Source organism: Natator depressus, chromosome 6 (assembly GCF_965152275.1).
Source record: "Natator depressus isolate rNatDep1 chromosome 6, rNatDep2.hap1, whole genome shotgun sequence".
In the NCBI taxonomy this organism is placed as follows: Eukaryota; Metazoa; Chordata; order Testudines; family Cheloniidae; genus Natator; species Natator depressus.
This window is the reverse complement of record NC_134239.1, coordinates 84,875,058-84,895,639: the sequence shown is the minus strand read 5'-3', so window position 1 is coordinate 84,895,639 and position 20,582 is coordinate 84,875,058. Positions and strand designations below refer to the sequence as shown.

At 40.0% G+C, this 20,582-nt stretch overlaps 1 protein-coding gene across 2 annotated transcripts in view; it reads left to right on the top strand.

Moving 5' to 3' along the window:
• The window catches only part of SNX6 (sorting nexin 6), a 55,475-nt gene that overhangs the window by 21,999 nt on the left and 12,894 nt on the right, over positions 1 to 20,582 (top strand). For both annotated transcript variants that reach the window (XM_074955847.1, XM_074955848.1), the window contains exons 5-12: positions 311 to 432; positions 3,080 to 3,203; positions 4,678 to 4,773; positions 8,198 to 8,303; positions 14,029 to 14,104; positions 14,956 to 14,995; positions 16,430 to 16,516; positions 17,479 to 17,638. In XM_074955847.1, coding sequence (XP_074811948.1) covers positions 311 to 432; positions 3,080 to 3,203; positions 4,678 to 4,773; positions 8,198 to 8,303; positions 14,029 to 14,104; positions 14,956 to 14,995; positions 16,430 to 16,516; positions 17,479 to 17,638 — 811 coding nt within the window. The remainder of the gene's footprint in view (positions 1 to 310; positions 433 to 3,079; positions 3,204 to 4,677; positions 4,774 to 8,197; positions 8,304 to 14,028; positions 14,105 to 14,955; positions 14,996 to 16,429; positions 16,517 to 17,478; positions 17,639 to 20,582) is intronic.

The following is a 20,582-nucleotide window of genomic DNA, read 5'->3' as shown; positions in this document are numbered from 1 at the left end:
GACACCTGGAGGCCAATTAAGGTGACATAACCAACTGAGGTATGTCCACTGATCCTGCATCGCTCTAACTGTGTCGCAAAAAGCTCTATGCTGCTCGTGGAGGTGGTTTTATTATGTTGGCATAGCAGAAGACTTACATCGGCGGGAGGAGCATTTCAGTGTGTACACCTCAACTGTTTTATTGACAAAAGTCAGCTTTTGTCAATAAAACTGTGTAGTTTAGACAGGGCATTACTGTGCCCTTATTTGAAGGGCTTTAGCTTTGACTAAGAAGGTGAGGAATTCAAAAGTACTCTGACTCATTTCACAGATTCCACCAGCACCACCCAGGCCTGACTTTGATGCTTCAAGGGAAAAACTACAGAAACTTGGAGAAGGAGAAGGATCGATGACTAAGGAAGAGTTCACCAAGATGAAACAAGAACTGGAAGCGTATGTATATTTTATTCAGTGCTCTGTGTGTGTGTGTGTTTGTATGTTTCAATTGCCTTTTAGTGCTCTCTGCTATTCCATACTTCTAATCATTTCACAACAGTGATCCCTTCCGGAAGATGCAGGTTTGAGCATCCGCAGTTACCACATAACCAGTGTTATCTCAATTATCATGATCAGAGCCATCAGGAAAATTGTGTAAATTATTGCCCAGAATTGTGCAAATTTTATAAAGGGGTCATATAAATACACACTGAAAATGGAAAACGAAGTTAGCTTTTTTTGTTTTTACAAAGAATCCCTTCAAGAACAAACTGTAAAGGTGAGGTATTAGGTCTTAACTAACCTTTTCCTCTACAGATCACTTATGAAGGCAGCTTCAATCAGACCTTGATAACCTGCTCTTCTGTTTTTACTATGTACTTGTATAAATCTTTTGTTTCACCATGAATATGGACTGAGCTGCTTTCTTTGCATGTGCCCTAGTAATAACTAAAAATGCAAATTTTACTTTCTGTCTTTAGTTACTGTTAGTGAGAGACATAGGCAAGGCAGAAGAGCTCTCAAATCTGTGTGAAGTAATAGGAGCTTGTATAACCATGGTAGTTAGTTGTTGTTGTGCAATTATCAAACTTCTGTTCTGTAGAACTGGAAATTTGGTAACTGCCTGACGTGTTTTTTTTTTTTTTTTTTTTTTTTTTGGGAATACATAATTTTACAGTAGGACAGTTTCTTGGAAATAGTGACTTCCCTGGTTATGCAGTCGATAGTGATTGGAGGATTTGTTGTAAGGTTTAGTACTCTGTGTTGAGTCATATAGGAAAGTCTTTTTCCTTGCTCCATCCCCTTTCTTTTATCTCATCCATGGACCTCTTTGCTCTTTCTCCTCCCTCCCTGATTTCAGTTTTCAGGTGTATATTTACACTGCTACTAGATTACTTCTCACCAAAGCACTGAACTGGCAAGAAAATAATTAGCACTTCTCAGCATCCAGCTGCTGTGAGCTAGTGTATTAAAAGTATTGTATTAGACTGGTGTGCAAGAGATGGTTTGACAGCAGAGGAAATATACACGTATACTTCATACACCAGAAAACTGGAAATTAGCAGAGCACAATAAATATTGAAGAATCTGTGATTTTCCAGCGGCCCTGATCATGATTCTTTTGTGGTCTGGTTAGGGGTTGGATAACACAGAAACCTTGGGGTTTCTTCTACTGCCACCTCCATCCTCTGCATCCTTCTTTTTTGTCTTCACTGAATGACTACTGCTCTCACAGAGATCAAACACCTCCCAACACTGATCCTGCTGGTTTGCTGGTATGTAAATCTTATGATCCCTCCTTGCACGTAGTGGAAGCAAGTGTGTCAATTATCTAAGCCATTTCATTGTTAACTTGAGGGGGAATAAAAGAAGCCCCTTTCCTCTTATCTCTGTACAATCAATGCAGTTTACTAAACATGTCAGTTTATTTTATTTTGTAAATTCAATTAACTATAGTAAACTAGTATTGACAGGAGTAGATGCTCCTCTTCCTAATTAATCTTTTGTTTGAACCATAAACTAAGCTTCAATTATTGCCTCAAAATCTAGTTTGGTTGAACTGGGCAACTGACTTATCATGATACTTACTTTTGATATACAGTAAAACCTCAGAGTTACAAACTGACTGGTCAGCCACACACCTCAGTGCATATTTCTGGTTTCTAATCAGGCAGCAGCAGAGACAAAACAAAGAGCAAATACAATACAGTACTGTGTTAAATATAAATTACTTTAAAAAAAAAAAAAAAAGGAAATTTTAAAAAAACGATCTGGCAAGATAAGGAAACCTGTTTCGGTGCTTGTTTCATTTAAATTAAGATGGTTAAAAGCAGCATTTTTCTTCTTCATAGTCAAGTTTCAAAGCTGTATTAAGTCAATGTTCAGTTGTAAACTTTTGAAAGAACAACCATAACGTTTTGTTCAGTATTACAAACATTTCAGAGTTACAGCCTCCATTCCCGAGGTGTTCGTAATTCTGAGGTTCTACTGTACTAAATCTTACAACCGTTCCAAAAGGGAAATTAAGCAAAAGATCCGTGTATAGAGCACCCAATATGTGTTAGGCACTTTAGACATGGAATAAGATTCCTGATCCAAAGAGCTTGCAAGCTAAATGGACAAAATACAGACAAATGAGTTGAGGGGAGCAAATAGGCAAGATGGAGATAGAGGAAGGAATATTCACAATAGGCTACGCGATTGCTTGTGTAGTACAGTTTTGCATCTTGTTAGTTCTTGATAGTTTATGGGAAGGATAAATGGGGTTATACTTCCAGTGGAACTAACACACAGATGGAATTTGTATCCTCATTTAAAGGGCCTGTAATATTTGTTGTATTTATCTCTATATGTCTGCTTATGTAATATGATAAAGGATTAAATTTTTCGCCATGTATTAACATTACCTTCTTAGTGCACACATTAAATACCACATAATATACTAACATCAAGTACATCAAAGGTTAGGGTAAAATATTTTAGCACTCCTTAGTTTTGTCTGTGTACGAGGATGTTTCTATTTTCTGCAGTCGGCTTAATAAAAAATTTGGGTGGAATTTTAATTCTTTATTGTGTAGTCACTGTACTTGTTTTTTGTTTCTAGTGAGTATCTGGCAATATTCAAGAAGACAGTTGCAATGCATGAAGTGTTCTTGTGTCGTGTGGCAGCACATCCTATCTTGAGAAAAGATTTAAATTTCCATGTCTTCTTGGAATATAATCAGGATGTGAGTATTGAAAACTGATTCAGTAGCAAAAGTAATCAAGATGTACTTTCATGATATGATTGAAAATGGGTAGAACACTTCATCTCCGGAAGCAATTTACAGTGATTCCTTAACCAAACCTCTTTGGATTTAGAATTTAAGAAATTTAAATTAGCTGGCCCTGTCAAAGTTCATTTTTCTGCCATCTGGGTAATTGGCATTCAGGACTTAATTTATAGTTTTTGAACTGTAGCCCAGTCAGAAAAAATACTTATGGGAGACTAGCAATGCTTTTTAATCAGTCACCATTTGCTGTGGCTCAAGAAGATATTTACTCACCTATTCTTTAATTGATTTCAGGTGTTTTGAAAGAGAGAGCATGATGAAACAAACTATCATTATCACTGTTTTGTAAAACACAAGTGTGATTAGTTCTCATCAAGACAGCATTCCAAGAGTAACTCTTTGATTAAAAATTATGATGGGTAAAAGGTTCTGTTAAGTTTACAGATTCTTCTTCAGTATAACATGGTTGTTAAATATTATGCCAAGATGACAAAAATCTCTGAGAAGCAGAATAGTTTTGTGATAGCTAAACTAGTTTAAATATATGGAGAAGTAACCAATACAAGCTGTCTTCATACTGCGTTGGAGTTGGAATCCTAATACTGGGCTAGTGAAGTGGTGGCCGTTATGTATTGTAACTTGCCTAAAAACCTATTTCTGAGATGATGGTGTATATTGTCTAAATAGTGGTGGCTCAATTACTTTTTTAAGTAACTAAATGTAACTATATCTCTTGCACTACCTTCAATGTTGAAAATTGAAAATAAAACTAAAACCAAACCTCAGGTAATCGATCTTTTTCTTAACTTGAAACATGACTTTTGGTTCTCTGATATATAGAAGGTCAACTCAGTACTTGCTGCAGAAGAAGCAAAGCTGGTCCAGGAATTCTGGCCCCACAGATCTGGAAAGTTAGGTGGACAGAAAGGATGTGGGGAGATGGTGTGAGAGGGGTGATTTCAGTGGAAGCAAGGAGGGGGATGGATTAGAAGTTCCTGAAGATGAAGTAATTTGCAATTGTAAGCAGCAAAGGAAGAGCAGAACCTAGTGGCATTAGCTAACTTGTCAGTAGCTTCCTTTTACTGTGTATAAAAAAATGAGAACATCTGAGAATGAATGTAGCTGAAATGATACAGATACATTCAGTATTCTTCTTAAATACTATGGAGTTGCATGTTTTCCCAAAACTCACATTAGATGTTAAAGGAAGTCTGGTCAATAACCAGTAGAATGCAAAATGTTGTATTAGTAATACTTGGTGGATCGTCCACATTATTTATACAATGTACTGTTAGGCAAACAGACATCAACCTGATACAAGACTTGCAGTTTCTAGTATAATTTCTAGCTCCTCTCAGTCCAGAAATGAATTCACTGTTTTATTGTCTTCAGAGACTGTGCTAACTTGAGATGTGAACTTGTCTTTCAGTTGAGTGTTCGTGGGAAAAACAAGAAAGAGAAACTTGAAGACTTCTTTAAAAACATGGTTAAATCAGCAGATGGTGTCATTGTTTCAGGAGTAAAGGTGATTCATCTCTAGCATGTTAATCAAATGTTTAGTAATTTTTTTGAAACTGTATCTCTTTGAATTGAAATCAAATATGATTACAAAAGGAGACAAATACCAAATGCATGCCAAGTACATTGCAGGGCTTCACAAATTTATTATACACTTGCCAGAGGTAGATACAAAAGAGGCGAAGGTGGAGGGACTTGGGGCCGCACCAGCAAAGCCCAGGTGTAGCAACTTGAGATGTCTAGCCCCTTGCAGCACCAGCTACTGAGAAGGGTGCTGTCCTGGGACCCTTTCTGGAGGTTTCATCATTCATATTATTCTCTTCTGGATAGCAGGAATTGTAATCTTAGGGCTTGTCTTCGCTATGGGGAGATTGATGCTGCTGCAGTTGATGCAGCAGGTGTTGATTTAGTGGGTCTAGTGAAGACCCGCTAAATCGATGGCAGAGCGCTCTCTAGTCGACCCCGAGTACTCCAGCTCTCCGAGAAGAATAAGGTAAGTCAACTGGAGAGCATCTTCTGTTGATGCAGAGCAGTGAAGACACTGGGATAAGTCGACCTAAGCTATGTTGACTCCAGCTATGTTATTCACGTAGCTGGAGTAGCGTATCTTATGACGACTTACCCCAGCATTGAAGACCAGCCCTTAAAGTTGCATATCTACCTGCTGGAAAGAGGCTTTGGGTCTCCTTCCGCCCCTACCCCAGTCACCTTCCAGAACTATCTGGCTGCTTCCACAGGGAAGGCGTTCCCGGTTTTATCCCTTCTCCAGCCCTTTTTTGGAGGAGGAAGGTGGAGGGGTGGAGTGGGTAGGGGCCATTTCCCTCCCCCAATGAATAACTCTGATACCTGCTTTGGTTAAGAACATAAGAATGACCATTTGGGGTCAGACCAATGGTTCATCTAGCCCAACAGTGGCATCCTGTGTTCCAACAGTGGCTAAAGCCATATGTTCCAAGGGAGTGAATGGGACAGGGCAATCATCAAGTGATCCATCCCCTGTTGTCCATTCCCAGCATCTGGCAGTCAGAGGCTTAAGGACATCCAGAGCATGATGGTCCCTGACCATCTTGGCTAATAACCATTGATGGACCTATCCTTCATATGTTGCTCTTTATAGCTTTCCCAAATAGCATTGTAAAACAGATGATTCTGACTATTTTACCAGTGCCCAGTGAAATTAACAAGTCTGGACAATTTCACTGCGATATTCAAAATTCTTAGGCATTGCAGCTGCCTGTAGACTCAGGAAGACAATATTGAATCTTTCATTCAGTTAATGATTGGAAAGTTATCTTTGGAATTGTATTGACTAGAAACGTGGTTGTATAATGAAACCTTAAATTCTGGAGAAACTGTTGACTTCATCCCCTCTGTGCTCCAGTGAAAGCTTCCCACTAGCAAGTGGATTTTTCAAGCCCTATGTAACTTTCCTAATTGTATTCTTGAGACATCAGATGCGGGTACTACAGCCATGAGTTAGTTCTGGTGCAAAAGAGAGTCTAAAGGGATATGAATATATATAAAACTCTTATTCAAGGAGAAAAGATAGTGTTAATGTAATGTTTCAGACTCTTGCCTAGTGTAAATCTGCATCCACTGTAATGCTATTTAGACATCTTGGCTTCTCCCAATCATCATAGTGATTGTTTTCAAAACAATATAGAGAGAACTCCCATATTCATTCATATTGTGTATCACATGAATGCTGTTGCATGATGTATTTCCTATGTATTAGTTAATAATGAAGGTGTGTTAAGGCTTTTTGTTCACCTTTTTTTCCTCTTTTGAGTAGTGCTTATGAAAGGGGCTAGATTAGCAATACTGTAACCCACTCTTCTGTCCACAGAGCAGATATTAAATAGTCAGTAACTGTTCATATTGTCTGCGTCTACCCACCTATATGCTTCAGCATGATCTGAATGGTCTGGATGACAGAGTAGTTCAATGTCCTTGCCCACTCAGTTCATAGCATCTCTGCAGAGACTACTAACAGAAGTGTCTAATTGCGACAGTTGTGGTGTTAATCTTTTTAGGTAGATGCCTGTGTACTAGGCATTGGACAGAAACAGCGAATCATAGAAATTTAGGATTGGATGGAACTTCGATAGGTCATTTAGCCCAGTACTCTGTACTGAGGCAGGACTAGTGGCTCTCAACCTTTCCAGACTACCCTTTCAGGAGTCTGATTTGTCTTGCATACCCCAGATTTCACCTCACTTAAAAACTACTTGCTTACAAAATCAAACCTAAAAATATTGAAGTGTCACAGCAAACTATTACTGAAAAATAGCTTCCTTTCTCATTTTTACCATATAATTTATAAAATAAATCCATTGGAATATAAATATTATACTTACATTTCAGTGTATAAAGCATATAGAACAGTATAAACAAGTCGTATGAAATTTTAGTTTGTACTGACTTTGCTAGTGCTTTTTATGTAGCCTGTTGTAAAACTAGGCAAATATCTGGATCAGTTCATGTATCCCCTGGAAGACCTCTGTATACCCCTAAGGATACATGTTCCCCCGGCTGAGAAACACTGATCTGGACCATTCCTGATGGATGTTTTTCTAGCCTGTTCTTAAAAACCTCCAATCATAGAGATTCCACAGCCTGCCTAGGCAACTTGTTTCAGTGCTTAACTACCCTTATGGTTAGGAAGTTTTTTCTACTGTCTAATCTAAATCTCCCTAGCTGCAATTTAAGCCCATTACTTCTTGTCCTGTCTTCAGTGGTTAAGGAGAACAATTTATTACCCTCCTCTTTATAAGAGCCTTTTCATATTTGAAGACTGTTATCATGTGTCCCCCCTCAGTCTTCTCTTCTCCAGACAAAACAAACTCAGTTTTTTTATCTTTCCTCATAGGTACTGTTTTCTAGATCTTTAATTTTTGTTGCTCTCTCTGGACTTTGTCTAATTTGTCCACGTCTTTCCCAGTGTGGTGCCCAGAATTGGATGCAATACTACAACTGAGACCAGATATCTACCATCCATCAGCTGGTTAGCAAAATAGTTAATGAACCTTCTCCTTCATTGCTGGTTTGAGTCTTAATAGAACTGGTGACATAGAGGTGGAAGGTACTTATTACAACCGCCCTAGTAAATTACAAATGCATTATGCAACACCATATCTAAAAATCAGTTTTTCTTTCACCTACCTGCTAACCATGTGTTAAGGATTCTAGGTGTGCAACACCTATTATCATAAAGGCTAAAACATTGCAGGCAAACATCAAATCTTGTGGGACTTGGCAGGTCCCGTGAAGTAGAAACTGACTTTCATATAGGGTGTTTTACAAAATACGTACAGATTTCACTTACACGTATTATAAAGTATTTAATTGTACAGTCATGATTGTATACTAAATTTCATGTGTATTATTATAGATAGTTGAATCTGTTTTCTAAATACCGTTTTGTCTTTTAGGATGTAGATGACTTTTTTGAACATGAAAGAACATTCCTTGTAGAATACCATAACCGAGTCAAAGATGCATCTGGCAAATCTGATAAAATGACAAGATCACACAAAAGTGAGTTTCTGTTCTTTGAGCGGGGGAAACCTCATTAGTTATAGCATACACTAGAAAATTTTCAAAGTCATAGAATCATAGAATATCAGGGTTGGAAGGGACCTCAGGAGGTCATCTGGTCCAACCCCCTGCTCAAAGCAGGACCAAACCCCAATTAAATCATCCCAGCCAGGGCTTTGTCAAGCCTGACCTTAAAAATATCTAATGAAGGAGATTCCACCACCTCCCTAGATAACGCATTCCAGTGTTTCACCACCCTCCTAGTGAAAAAGTTTTCCTAATATCCAACCTAAACCTCCCCCACTGCAACTTGAGACCATTACTCCTTGTTCTGTCATCAGCTACCACTGAGAACAGCCTAGATCCATCCTCTTTGGAACCCCCTTTCAGGTAGTTGAAAGCAGCTATCAAATCCCCCCTCATTCTTCTCTTCTGCAGACTAAACTATCCCAGTTCCCTCAGCCTCTCCTCATAACTCATGTGTTCCAGTCCCCTAATCATTTTTGTTGCCCTCCGCTGGACTCTTTTTCCAGTTTTTCCACATCCTTCTTGTAGTGTGGGGCCCAAAACTGGACACAGTACTCCAGATGAGGCCTCACCAGTGTCGAATAGAGGGGAACAATCACATCCCTCGATCTGCTGGCAATGCCCCTACTTATACATCCCAAAATGCCATTGGCCTTCTCAGCAACAAGGGCACACTGTTGACTCATATCCAGCTTTTCGTCCACTGTAACCCCTAGGTCCTTTTCTGCAGAACTGCTGCCTAGCCATTCGGTCCCTAGTCTGTAGCGGTGCATGGGATTCTTCTGTCCTGAGTGCAGGACTCTGCACTTTGTGATTGGCAATGACCTGCCGTTGATAACTTGCCTCACATGCAAGGAAGAGTAAAATTCTCAGGGAGTATAAACGTCTTTATGCAAGCAGAAGTAAACATAAGAATGGCCTTACTGGGTCAGACCAAAGGTCCATCTAGGGCAGTATCCTATCTTCTGATAATGGCCAATGCCATGTGTCCCAGAGGGAATAAACAGAACAGATAATCATCAAGTGATCCATCCCCTGTCACCCATTCCCAGCTTCTGGCAAAAAGAGGCTAGGGATACCATCCTGGCCAATAGCCATTGATGGGCAAAGACTAATCAGATCTTGGAATAACATATCTCTGGGTGTAACTAATGCTCAGGGCTGGCTTTATGGGTGGGTGCCATGGTCAAGAGGCAAGGAGCAGAGCTGGCCTGGAGTGCAAGGTCATGGAAGGGAACTTGGAGCAATGGTTGGGGGAGGCAGTGGGGTCCGGGGAGGCAGCGGGGGCCAAGGGTGATGGGGAGGAGGGTGGGGGAAGCCGTGGGGGCCAGTGGCAATGAATGGGGGATCGGGGGAGGCAGTGGGGGTCTGGGGCACCAAAATACAAGTTGGCTGAGAGTGCCATTTTCTTCATGGCTAATGCTGTACTAGACCAGTTGGAATTAGAATAAACTGCTTTTACACTGGAGACGATATGATTCTTCATACCATTTCTTTTGGGGATAACTGAAACATGTATTTAACCTTTAGTTAAGTTTTATGAATTTTAGAGGGCAGAGGTGGGTGTTACAGCAACATTCATGATTAAATTCTGTCACAAACCTTTTCTAGTGGGGAGAACTTTAGATCTGCCTGCAGTTACCTGGGTTCAACTTATGCCACACAAGAAATTACATTTCTTTACTCAACCTCAAACTCAACTATTCCAATCCAACCAAAAGTGGCAGTCATAATATGTCAGGGGAGTGGAGAGGTTTGGGAAAGTTTAGCATGCCAAAATTTGGGAACTGTTGGCGACCTTAAGTTCAAGAAGGAAATAAATTTCTCCTTCCGCAGTTGCCCATCTTCAGTCTTGGAAGGTGCCATTTGGTATTAATCAGCTTGGAAACTTCGAGTAAGCAGTGTCTGTTGGGGCCATGTGTGCACCCACCCTCTTCCACCCTGCGAATTCCAAGGGCATAAAAGCAGGCATAGACCCACCTGTTTCCTTTAGACTGCTAAAAGAGAAGTGGGCTGGCATAGCTCAGTGTTCTTGGTGCGTCCCTCATTGGGTTGGTTTGTCCTTATCCTCTCTAGGGATTTTTGTTTGTGAACAATTAAATAGGATTTTTTTAGAGTAGCTTTTCCCCCCCACCCCCAGTGTTCACATATTTTTTTCAAGTGTCATCTGGGCTCAGCTCTTGCACTGCCGTACCATCCTTTTTCAGTACTGTTCTGTTTTATCTTTGTTTTTCTTTCCCTTTTGTTATTGTCTGCTGACACAATGGCACCATGGTGAGGTGACTAGGAAGGCAGGCCTTTCAAGCCTTGTGCTTCATAAAACACTTTGACGCTGGTCACTGATGATTATGTGCAATGTCTGGTACCTGGGAGACGGTCACAATTTGAATAGGTGTTTGATCTATCTTGCTTTCTACTATGAAACCTGAAAAGATTAGGAGGGTCATCTTTAAATTGCTGTTGTAGAGACTCTTAAGGAGCAAGTTGTGGAGTCTGGCAGAATCTGCATTAAAAGGGCACTTTAATGTCAAAGACCCTTTGCAAGAAGTGACTGCTTACAGGCCTGGCGAAAGTGGGTTAAATCCCTGTTTTTGCCCAAGTTAAAGACGTGAAGGTTTGTGACAGCCGCACCTCTGCAGTAGCTCAAAATAGCACTTTCTCAGGGAAGAACTGGGGAAAGGACATCTATATTTGCTGTAACTGTGATTGGCTTATAAGAGCTCAGTCTCCATAGGGAGTGTCTTTTGCCCTAGGGAATGCACAGTGTTCTTGGGGATTCATATAAACAAAGTCCTTTCCAATCCCAGCACAAAGGTGGGGATTGGACTTCTGAGCTTTCACAGCTATGAAAGCTTTCGTGCCAGAGGACAATTCTATATGTCTCCCTTGGTAATAGTAATTGACATCTGTGGAGTGTGTTGAGGTGATTACCTTAGCACATTGTTCGAGACTTGCAACCCACGGTGGTTCTGTTAGTTCCAGCCTGAGTTATGCAATTTCAGTTCTCCATCGTCCTAGAACTGAAAACCGAATTGCAAATTTTTCATCCCAGTTTACCAGAACGTTTGTCTCAGAATCAGGGCAAGATTCTTCACCCAGATTCTGATTTTCTTATTAGGCTGACAGCTAGACTTCTGGATTTCTGGGAGCACTAGATTGAGTATTTTGTCAAAGTCAAGAGGTTAATATTGGAAAACAGGAAGCCGTTGACTAGGAAAACATAGTTGATGAAATGGAAGAGATTTTCCTTCTGAGCAACTCAGAAAAGAGTAGATCCAAAGTGGCCTTCCATTACTTCTGGTTTTGGGTCTTCTGCTACATATATGTCAAAAATATGAGCTGGCACCCTTCATCTGTCTACCATTTCAACTTTCCACCCTCCAATGCATGGACTATTAATCTTTCCTGACCCTACAGTAATGCAGTTTGCCAAAGACTTGCTCCATGTATTCCTTCTTCTGTGTGAACCACCTTTGTTAATGGGATTTGAAACTGGTACTTACAAAGCTAATGGGGGCCCTGGTTCAAACTCCTGTCAGACAGTTCTTCGTACAGTTTCTCTGAAGATTGCATTCTGCATAGCTGCATTATCAGCCCAGATTGTTAGTGAGATCCAGGCCCTTGTGACTTATGTTCTGTAAGAATGGCCCTGTGTCCTCACTACAAATTCCTGTCTAAAGTGGTTTCAGGTTTCCATTTTAACCAGACACTTAACTTTCTTGTATTTTTCCCTAAACTTCATTCACATCTAGCAGAGATTAGATGCCATACTAGATAACATCAAGAAGGCCCTTGGTTATTACCTGACTAGGACCAGGACAGGATCTGTAACTCTCCTGGTTTTATTTCCTATGTACCACAAAAATATGAGGGTCTGGTAGCAAGAGACTGAGCAAACTCAAGACATCAAAGGTTCATTGATCCTAGTGGTTGAGAAGCACGTGGTTCTCAACACTCTGAGTTATCGTAGTGGCCAGTCCAATCAAACGGAGCCTGCGGACTGATGGTTCCTTCAAAGTTCTATCTAGGGAAGGTAGAGTATGGACCTCAGGAATCTTGCAGAGATTCTCAAGCATGGTCCATGGAGCACTTCCTAGTGATCTCCAGAGAGCTGGAGTGTTGCAAAGAGTTGTCGTCTCTCACTTCCAAAAATATCATTTAGACCAGATATTCTCAAACTGTGGTCTGCGAGCTCCATTCAGGTGGTCCGTGGATAGTTCCCTCTAAGGTGCACACCTGGGCGGCTGCACATGAGAGAATGAAGGGCCACCCCCCTAATTAGTGGAGCCACGCAGGAGCCACGTACCTGGACCCTGGAGATAATGCACATGTAAGGTGGGGTGGTGGCCTTGGGGGGAATAAGGAGTAGGTGGGAGGGGGCAGTGGGATGATAAGAGGGGGGAATCTGGAACGTGCAGGTCTGCGGTGGTCAGAGAAAGAGTCGACTTTCCCCAGCTCCAGGGCTGCAGCTGCCGGGGAGAGGTGGCCCTCAGCCTCAGCTCTGTGGCGGGGAAGAGATCCCCGATCCTTTCCAGCCCCAGCTAGGGGGCTGCCATGGTGGGGGAAATAGGGAGAGACCCCCCTCCTTCCCAGCCCCAGCTCAGGGGCTGCAGCGGCGGGGGAGAGAGGGCACATCCATCACATTAGAAAGATAAGACAACTGTTATTAAAATATGAGTTGTGTGCTTTTATTTGTAGAACAAAAAAACGTTTATTGTTTTTTATATAGTGCTTTTATCCAATAGCTAATGGTATAAACAATGTTTGGAAAGATCATTAAGTGGTCCACTGAGACCCGCAGCAATTTTCAAGTGGTCCGTGAAAAGAAAAGTTTGAGAACCACTGATTTAGACGGATTAAAATACATAATTTCCTAATATTACTCTGCTATATAAGCTATTATAGTAGTTCCACAGGGCTGATATGCAATAGTGAGTTTAACAATCTGTTAAAACAAGGTCTATGCTACAAACTTTTTTTGCAATCTATTGTAATGAAGTACCATCAGAACAAGAACTAGTATTAACTTTCTTATATTCTCAAGGTAAAGTGAGTCAAGAAATTTCCAGTTGTGTCAAATATCTGCAAGTTGAAAGGCACACCACTGGTGGGGGCATGTAGGGTAGGTGTAGCTACATGCTGAGTGAAAAGCAGGCTGTGTCCACACTGTGGTATATAGTGTTTGTCACGGAGGTCACGGATTCCATGACTTCTGCAGCAGCCCCGTGTGGCTGGCCCAGGAGCCGCCTGAGCAGCTTGGGCAGCCCCCAGGTCAGTCGCATTGGCTGCTTCTGGGGCAGTCTCAGGGCAGTTTTGGGTGTGGGTGGGCTTGGGGTTGGGGCCACTGCTTACTTGGAGGGGGCTTCCCTCCCTCAGCTCCCCTAGCTCAACATGCTGCCTCTGTTGGCAGCCAGGCACCACCCCCACAGCTCCCATTGGCCGCAGTTCCCAGCCAATAGGAGCTGCAGAACCGGGGCTTGGGGTGGAGCAGAGGCAACGAGTGGAGCTAGGGAGCTGGGGCCACTGCTTCCCAGAATTTCATCTTGTAATTCCTGCATCAAGCCCATAACTCGTGGTTGAACTAGAGCATACCTTTTAGAAAAGCATCCAGTTTTGAAAAAATAACATGTGCTTCTTGAAATAATATTCATACAAGAGTAGAATGAAATTCAATCTTAAGTCCTTTTTTTCTTTCTAGGTGTTGCAGATGACTGTAATAGAATTGGGTCTTCATTATATACATTAGGAACACAGGACTCCACAGATATGTGCAAGTAAGATTTTTATTGTTAAAAGTGATTAAATTATGGGACAGATTGCTACCCAGCAATATGTTAATTTTTACGTAGCCGGGTTGATGTCTATTCATTTGTCAAAATGGATTGAGTCCATAAGAGAGAATAACATCCAAAAGAATGGTTTCAGAGTAACAGCCGATGAAGTGAGCTGTAGCTCACGAAAGCTTATGCTCAAATAAATTGGTTAGTCTCTAAGGTGCCACAAGTACTCCTTTTCTTTTATCCAAAAGAATGGTTTCTTTCTCTTCCCTTACCACTCCCCATATGCATAGCAAGCAGATTGTAAGGCATGAGAAGAGCACGTCTAAGATCTGGGTATATGCATGCTTTGTCATAGTCACAGCAGAGCGATCATGAAAAGTGGCATCATTGTGCACCTCTGTGGATCCCCATTCTTTCCCTAGAGTTGAAAACAAGAGGTATGCATCCATATGGAGATTTGTGCTCACTCACGCTTTTGGTAATTTTGTCCATTTTGTTGAATTTTGTCCAGTATGTTTGATATTCTGAACTAAATTGTACTCCTGGACTCTGCACACTAAAACATAGGCAATTTAAAAAATGTTCTATTAAACTTGCTTGTGAAAATGAAGGCTTAACCATATCAGTTGTACTTGGCATTATTGCAGGAAGGAGCTATATATGAAGTTAACGTACAGAGATTTGTCAATTCACCTCAGTTCTGGTAATACTATACTCCAGTTGCAGTAATAGGCCTTTCTTGCTTTGTACCAAATCTTGGTTTTGTGATCAGGTTATTTAGATCATTGACTGGAAGTTGGACGGAAAACCATTAAAGTCATAATACGTATCTGTTTCCTTCCCAGGTTTTTTCTGAAGGTATCAGAGTTATTTGACAAAACAAGGGTATGTATCATTAAATCAATTTTTAGATGTAAATTTCTGTTTGTAATTGTATATCCCAGTGTGTGCCATGATATTGACAATTAGTATCTTGGGGTCAGTGGTCTTTTGATCAGCTTGTGAGTTTTTTATGGTAAGTATTTGAGCATTGGACAGAGGTGAGGAGGAAGATAGTGTGTTAGGATTTTCAAACTGCTTTTTAAATAAAACTACATTCAAAATGACTCTGTAGACTGTATGAAAGGGTAAAAGGGAGTCAAGGTGGGCGAGGTAATATTTATTGGACCATCTATTGGTGAAAGGGACAAGCTTTCATGCTTACACAGAGCTCTTCAAAGGATACAGTTTATCTACCTTGTAGCCTGACATTAATTTTACCAAGTATGGGGAGGTAGTCCTCCAAAATGTTAAAAAGTGCTCAAGGTTTTTGTCTGTTACTGCAACAGAAGTGATTTTAAAAGACTTGCATGCAAGAAGATTGCCTCCAAGTTATCCCACGAGAAAGCTATCAGGAATAAGAATATAATGCAGTAGATGGAATGGAAAGGACACTAATGGAAAAGGAAATTTTAAAAATATTGAGTTGGGACCTTGAGCAACAATCATTTGAGAGGTCAGCAAATTAGTTATGTAAATAGCTAGTAAACATAAATATTTTAAAACCTATTAGTTTATGCAGACATGGAATAATGAAGACTTTCTGAATCAGGAATGCTTCTTCAGATAAATGATTTACCCTGCTCTGTTAACTACATACGGGTACAGCAATACTGTATTGGGTATATATTTTATTCAAAGACAGTGCACTGTTGAATCAGTTTGCCTTCTCATCACTGAGATTCAACTTCATGAGTGCACCTTTTGAACACAGCTACTGATTTGGTTAAAGCTGGATGTGTTACTGGAATAACATTTTAACACTATAGATGTTGGAGATGAAGGTGGGTGCCAGCAACTGTACAGAATGGTTGACCTTTCCAGACAGTTCATACAGTGGAATTGGTCTCTTTGAAGAGTATCTGCACTTGAATAGCTGATATGGAGTTAAGACAGAATTTTTATGTTCTGTTAAGATCATATGATGAGAATGTGTATTTTCCTCTGAGGCTGTTTGAACTTCTCTGCCTTTTTCAGTATACAGTAAATTCCACTGAAAGTGGGAACAATGTCCTTGTTAAAAACTGGCTTCCTATAAGACAAACAGGCATACCTTGCGCATTCCTATAAACAGGCATAACTAGCACATGATGTGAAAAACCTTGATTGTTTAATTTTTTGAAAGTGGTAATATCTGTGTGCATCATGCACTGTTGCTTTGCACGTATCTGCACCTGTACTTACATCAAACAAATGAAAAATTGGAGTCCAGATGTTTTGAGAAAGGCATATCACTTTTTTTCTCTCTCTCTCTTCCCCCCCCCCCCCCCCCCCCCCCAGAAAATAGAGGCGCGGGTGTCTGCAGATGAAGACCTTAAGCTTTCTGACCTTCTGAAATATTACTTAAGGGAATCACAAGCTGCTAAGGTGAATTTGTGCTTTATGTTCAATGAGGTAGTGCACTTCTTGAAAGAATATTTAGGGATCACCTAAGTGAATATAAATTATGCTAATTTAATGGATTAGGAAAAATACAAAAATCTCCAGCCTGTTAATTTTTGCCCCCCTCCCCCAGTATTGGATCTTCACTCTTAAGAAAATGGTAACAACAACATTTTGTTTGCTCCCATCTGCAAGGGTAAATATAATTTGTGGATTTAGAAGCAATGAAGGAGTAACTTTGAAAAATTCTGTAAACTACTTATAATTCGCAGATTATTCTAATGACTGTGCTTAATTGAAAAGTAGTCATACAGTTTGACAACTGTTTCATATACTCTAAAATCACTGAAATTAAAACAAATAATTTAAATAAAACTTTATTATAGGCAAAGTTGGTTCCAAAACTGTTTGCTTGGTGTGGGAAGAGACTGTTTTTTGCTTCTTCACACTGTTAGAAGGAATTTACAGAGTTGTCCACATTCAGAAAAAGGTGGTGGTGATGATGGATGCTGCTTACATTTTTTTAATACAGAAGGCTAGTATTGTTTCTCATGCTATGCAGGTATTTTGGATTCATAATCTAAACAATAGCTTGATTCTAATCTGCTGGGAGGATATGGAATTCCCCATACCTGCCTTCTCCTGAGTTTCTTGCAACATCCTCTGAAGCTTTTAGTGTTGGCCACTGTCAGACAGAATATTGGACTAGATGAGACCACTTGTTTGTTCCAATATGGGAATTTCTATGCCCCTTTATGTTGCTGGGGTGGGAGGATCTGTTTTGCTATATTCACATGACTAAAATTAGAATAATCTTAACAAGCAGGAATAAAATGAAAATCTTGAGACAAATAAGGTAGTTACGCTCTGATCTGAGGGCTAAAATTGAAGATATCCAACAGTAGGTAATTGTAGATTTTATACATCCTTATACTTTGTTTTTGCAGGATCTCCTATACAGAAGATCTAGGTCACTAGTGGATTATGAAAATGCTAATAAGGCATTGGATAAAGCAAGAGCAAAAAATAAAGATGTGCTGCAAGCTGAGACCACTCAGCAAGTATGTTGTCAGAAATTTGAAAAAATATCTGAATCGGCAAAACAAGGTATTTGAGCAATCTTTGATCACACGTTATATTTGCACTTCTAAAAAAATCTGTTTTCTTGAATAGCCTCAAGTTTTCAGACCTTTAGAATATGTTTACTGCTCTGAATTTTCTCTGCTTTTAATCTGTATTTATTTGTGACTTATCTGAGGACATTTCACAGTATTTTCCTTCTATATTAAAGACTAATGGTCTTTCTGGTACCAATATGATGCTTAAATGGCTGAATTTTCTCTAATCAAGATACAAGTAACTAAGTCGTCACTTGTTTTGACATGCACAAAAGTGTAACTGACTGCAGATAGTGAAGACAAATACAATTTTGTCAAGCTCTGTTGAAATGGCCTTACACAACTCTACCTAGCGACTTCAGTGCTGATTTCCATTGACTGCCACATCTCATTGCAGGTGGTTGTAGGTCAGAAACAGAGGAGCCAGTGAGGGGAGTGTTTTGCTGGGGATGCTAGTACTGGAGATTTGTCCGAAATTAAGCGGCTTTGGTGGGTGAAAGGTGCTCCTCCTTTGAAGAAGAGACTGTTCAGTGTGCTGCCTCCTTTCTGCAAGTCTTTTCCCCCTTTGGGTTAACGTTGGCCTAGGGAAATGGTCTTCTGACCCAGTCAGCATCCCCTCTCCTAAATTAGCCCCTAGAGCCTACCTCGCTTCCCCATCCACATCAGTCACTAAAATTCTTTTGGCTTTATAAATCTGCCAGAGTTGGTGGCTCTTTGGAGAAAGATTCTGTTAGCCCCTGAAGTGTTTCAACAAGCACACTGTCTTTAGGCTACCTGCCTGATCTGTTCTTCAAATTTAATTTTGCCCCAGTGTTCTCTGCAGAGCTGTTCACATGCCTGCTTTCACTCATCAGTGAAGGCAAGTTTCTGGGGCAAGCATAGTGATGAAGAGAAAAGAGAAGAATGAATTTAATCTTTAAAAAAAGTGAATTAAAAAAATGAATCATGATTAATCGCACTGTTAAACAAAAAATAGAATACTACTTATAAATATTTTTGGATGTTTTCCAGTGCTTCAAATGTATTGATTTCAGTTACAATACAGAATGCAAAGTGTATGGTGCTCACTTTATATTTATTTTTATTATAAATATTTGCACTGTAAAAATAAAATATAGTATTTTTCGATTAATACAAGTACTGTAGTGCAATCTCTTTATCATGAAAGTTGAACTTACAGATGTAGAATTATGTACAAAAAATAGCTGCATTCAAAAATAAAACCATGTAAAACTTTAGAGCCTACACGTCCACTCAATCCTCCTCCTTGTTCAGCCAATCGCTCAGACAAACAAGTTTTGTTTACATTTGCAGGAAATAATGCTGACCGCTTCTCGTTTACAGTGTGACCTGAAAGTCAGAACAGGCGTTCGCATGGCACTGTTGTAGCCAGCATTGCAAGGTATTTACGTGCCAGATATGCTAAACATTTGTATGCCCCTTCATGCTTCAACCACCATTCCAGACGACATGCGTCCATGCTGATGATGGGTTCTGCTCAATAACGATCCAGTGCATGTTCATTTTCAACATATGAGTCAGATGCCACCAGCAGAAGGTTGATTTTCTTTTTTGGTGGCTTGGGTTCTGCATTGGAGTGTTGCTCTTTTAAGATGTCTGAAAGCATGCTCCACACACTGTCCTGATTGGATTTTGGAAGGCACTTCACATTCTTAAATCTTGGGTCTAGGTGCTGTTGCTATATTTAGAAATCTCATATTGGTACCTTCTTTGCATTTTGTCAAATCTGTAGTGAAAAAGTAGTGTTAAAACGAACAACATGCTGGGTCCTCATCCGAGACAGCTATAACATGAAATATATGGCAGAATGCAGTAAAACAGAGCAGGAGGCATACAGTTCTGCCCCAAGGAGTTCAGTCACAAATTTAATTAACACATTATTTTTTTAATGTGTGTCATCACCATGGAAGCATGTCCTCTGGAATGCTGGCCAAAGCATGAAGGGGTATACAAATGTTTAGCATATCTAACACATAACTACCTTGCAATGCTGGCTACAAAAGCTCCATGCGAACGCCTGTTCTCGCTTTCAGGTAACGTAAATAAGAAGCTGGCAGCATTATCTCCCATAAATGTAAACAAACTTGTTTGTCTTAGCGATTGGCTGAACAAGAAGTAGGATTGAGTGGACTTGCAGGCGCTAACGTTTTACATTGTTTTGTTTTTGTGTAGGTATGTAACAAAAAAATATACATTTGTAAGTTGCACTTTCATGATAGAGAGATTGCACTTCAGTACTTGTAGGAGGTGAACTGAAAAATACTATTTCTTTTGTTTACCATTTTTACAGTGCAAATATTTGTAATAAAAATTATATAAAGCGAGTACTGTGCACTTTGTATTCTCTGTTGTAATAGAAATCAATATATTTGAAAATGTAGAAAAACATCCAAAATATTTAATAAATTTCAATTAGTATTCTGTTTAACAGTTTGATTAAAACTGCGATTAATCGAGATTAATTTTTTTGAGTTAATCACATGAGTTAACTGCAATTAATCAACAGCCCTACTTAAAATTAAATATTCTAATTTTTTTTAAAAGTGACACACACTGCTATATGACTCCAAAAGAGCTTTACATATATGAAAATTATGGTTAAGAGAAGCCATCACAATCACACTTTAAATAGCTCCTTCTCTAAGGTTATGTCTGCACTGCAGTTAGACATGCATAACAGGCCCATGACAGATGAATCGGGATCGAGGGGCTTTGGCTAAGGGACTGTTTAATTGCAGAATAGATGTCGGGCTCGGGCTGCAACCTCCCACTTCATAGGGTTTGAGAGCTCAGGGTCCAGCCTGAGCCTGAATGTCTACACCGTAATTAAATAACCCCTTAGTCCGAACACTCTGAGCCTGAGCCAGTTGGCACAGACTAGCCGCAGGTTTTTAATTGCAATATAGACATAC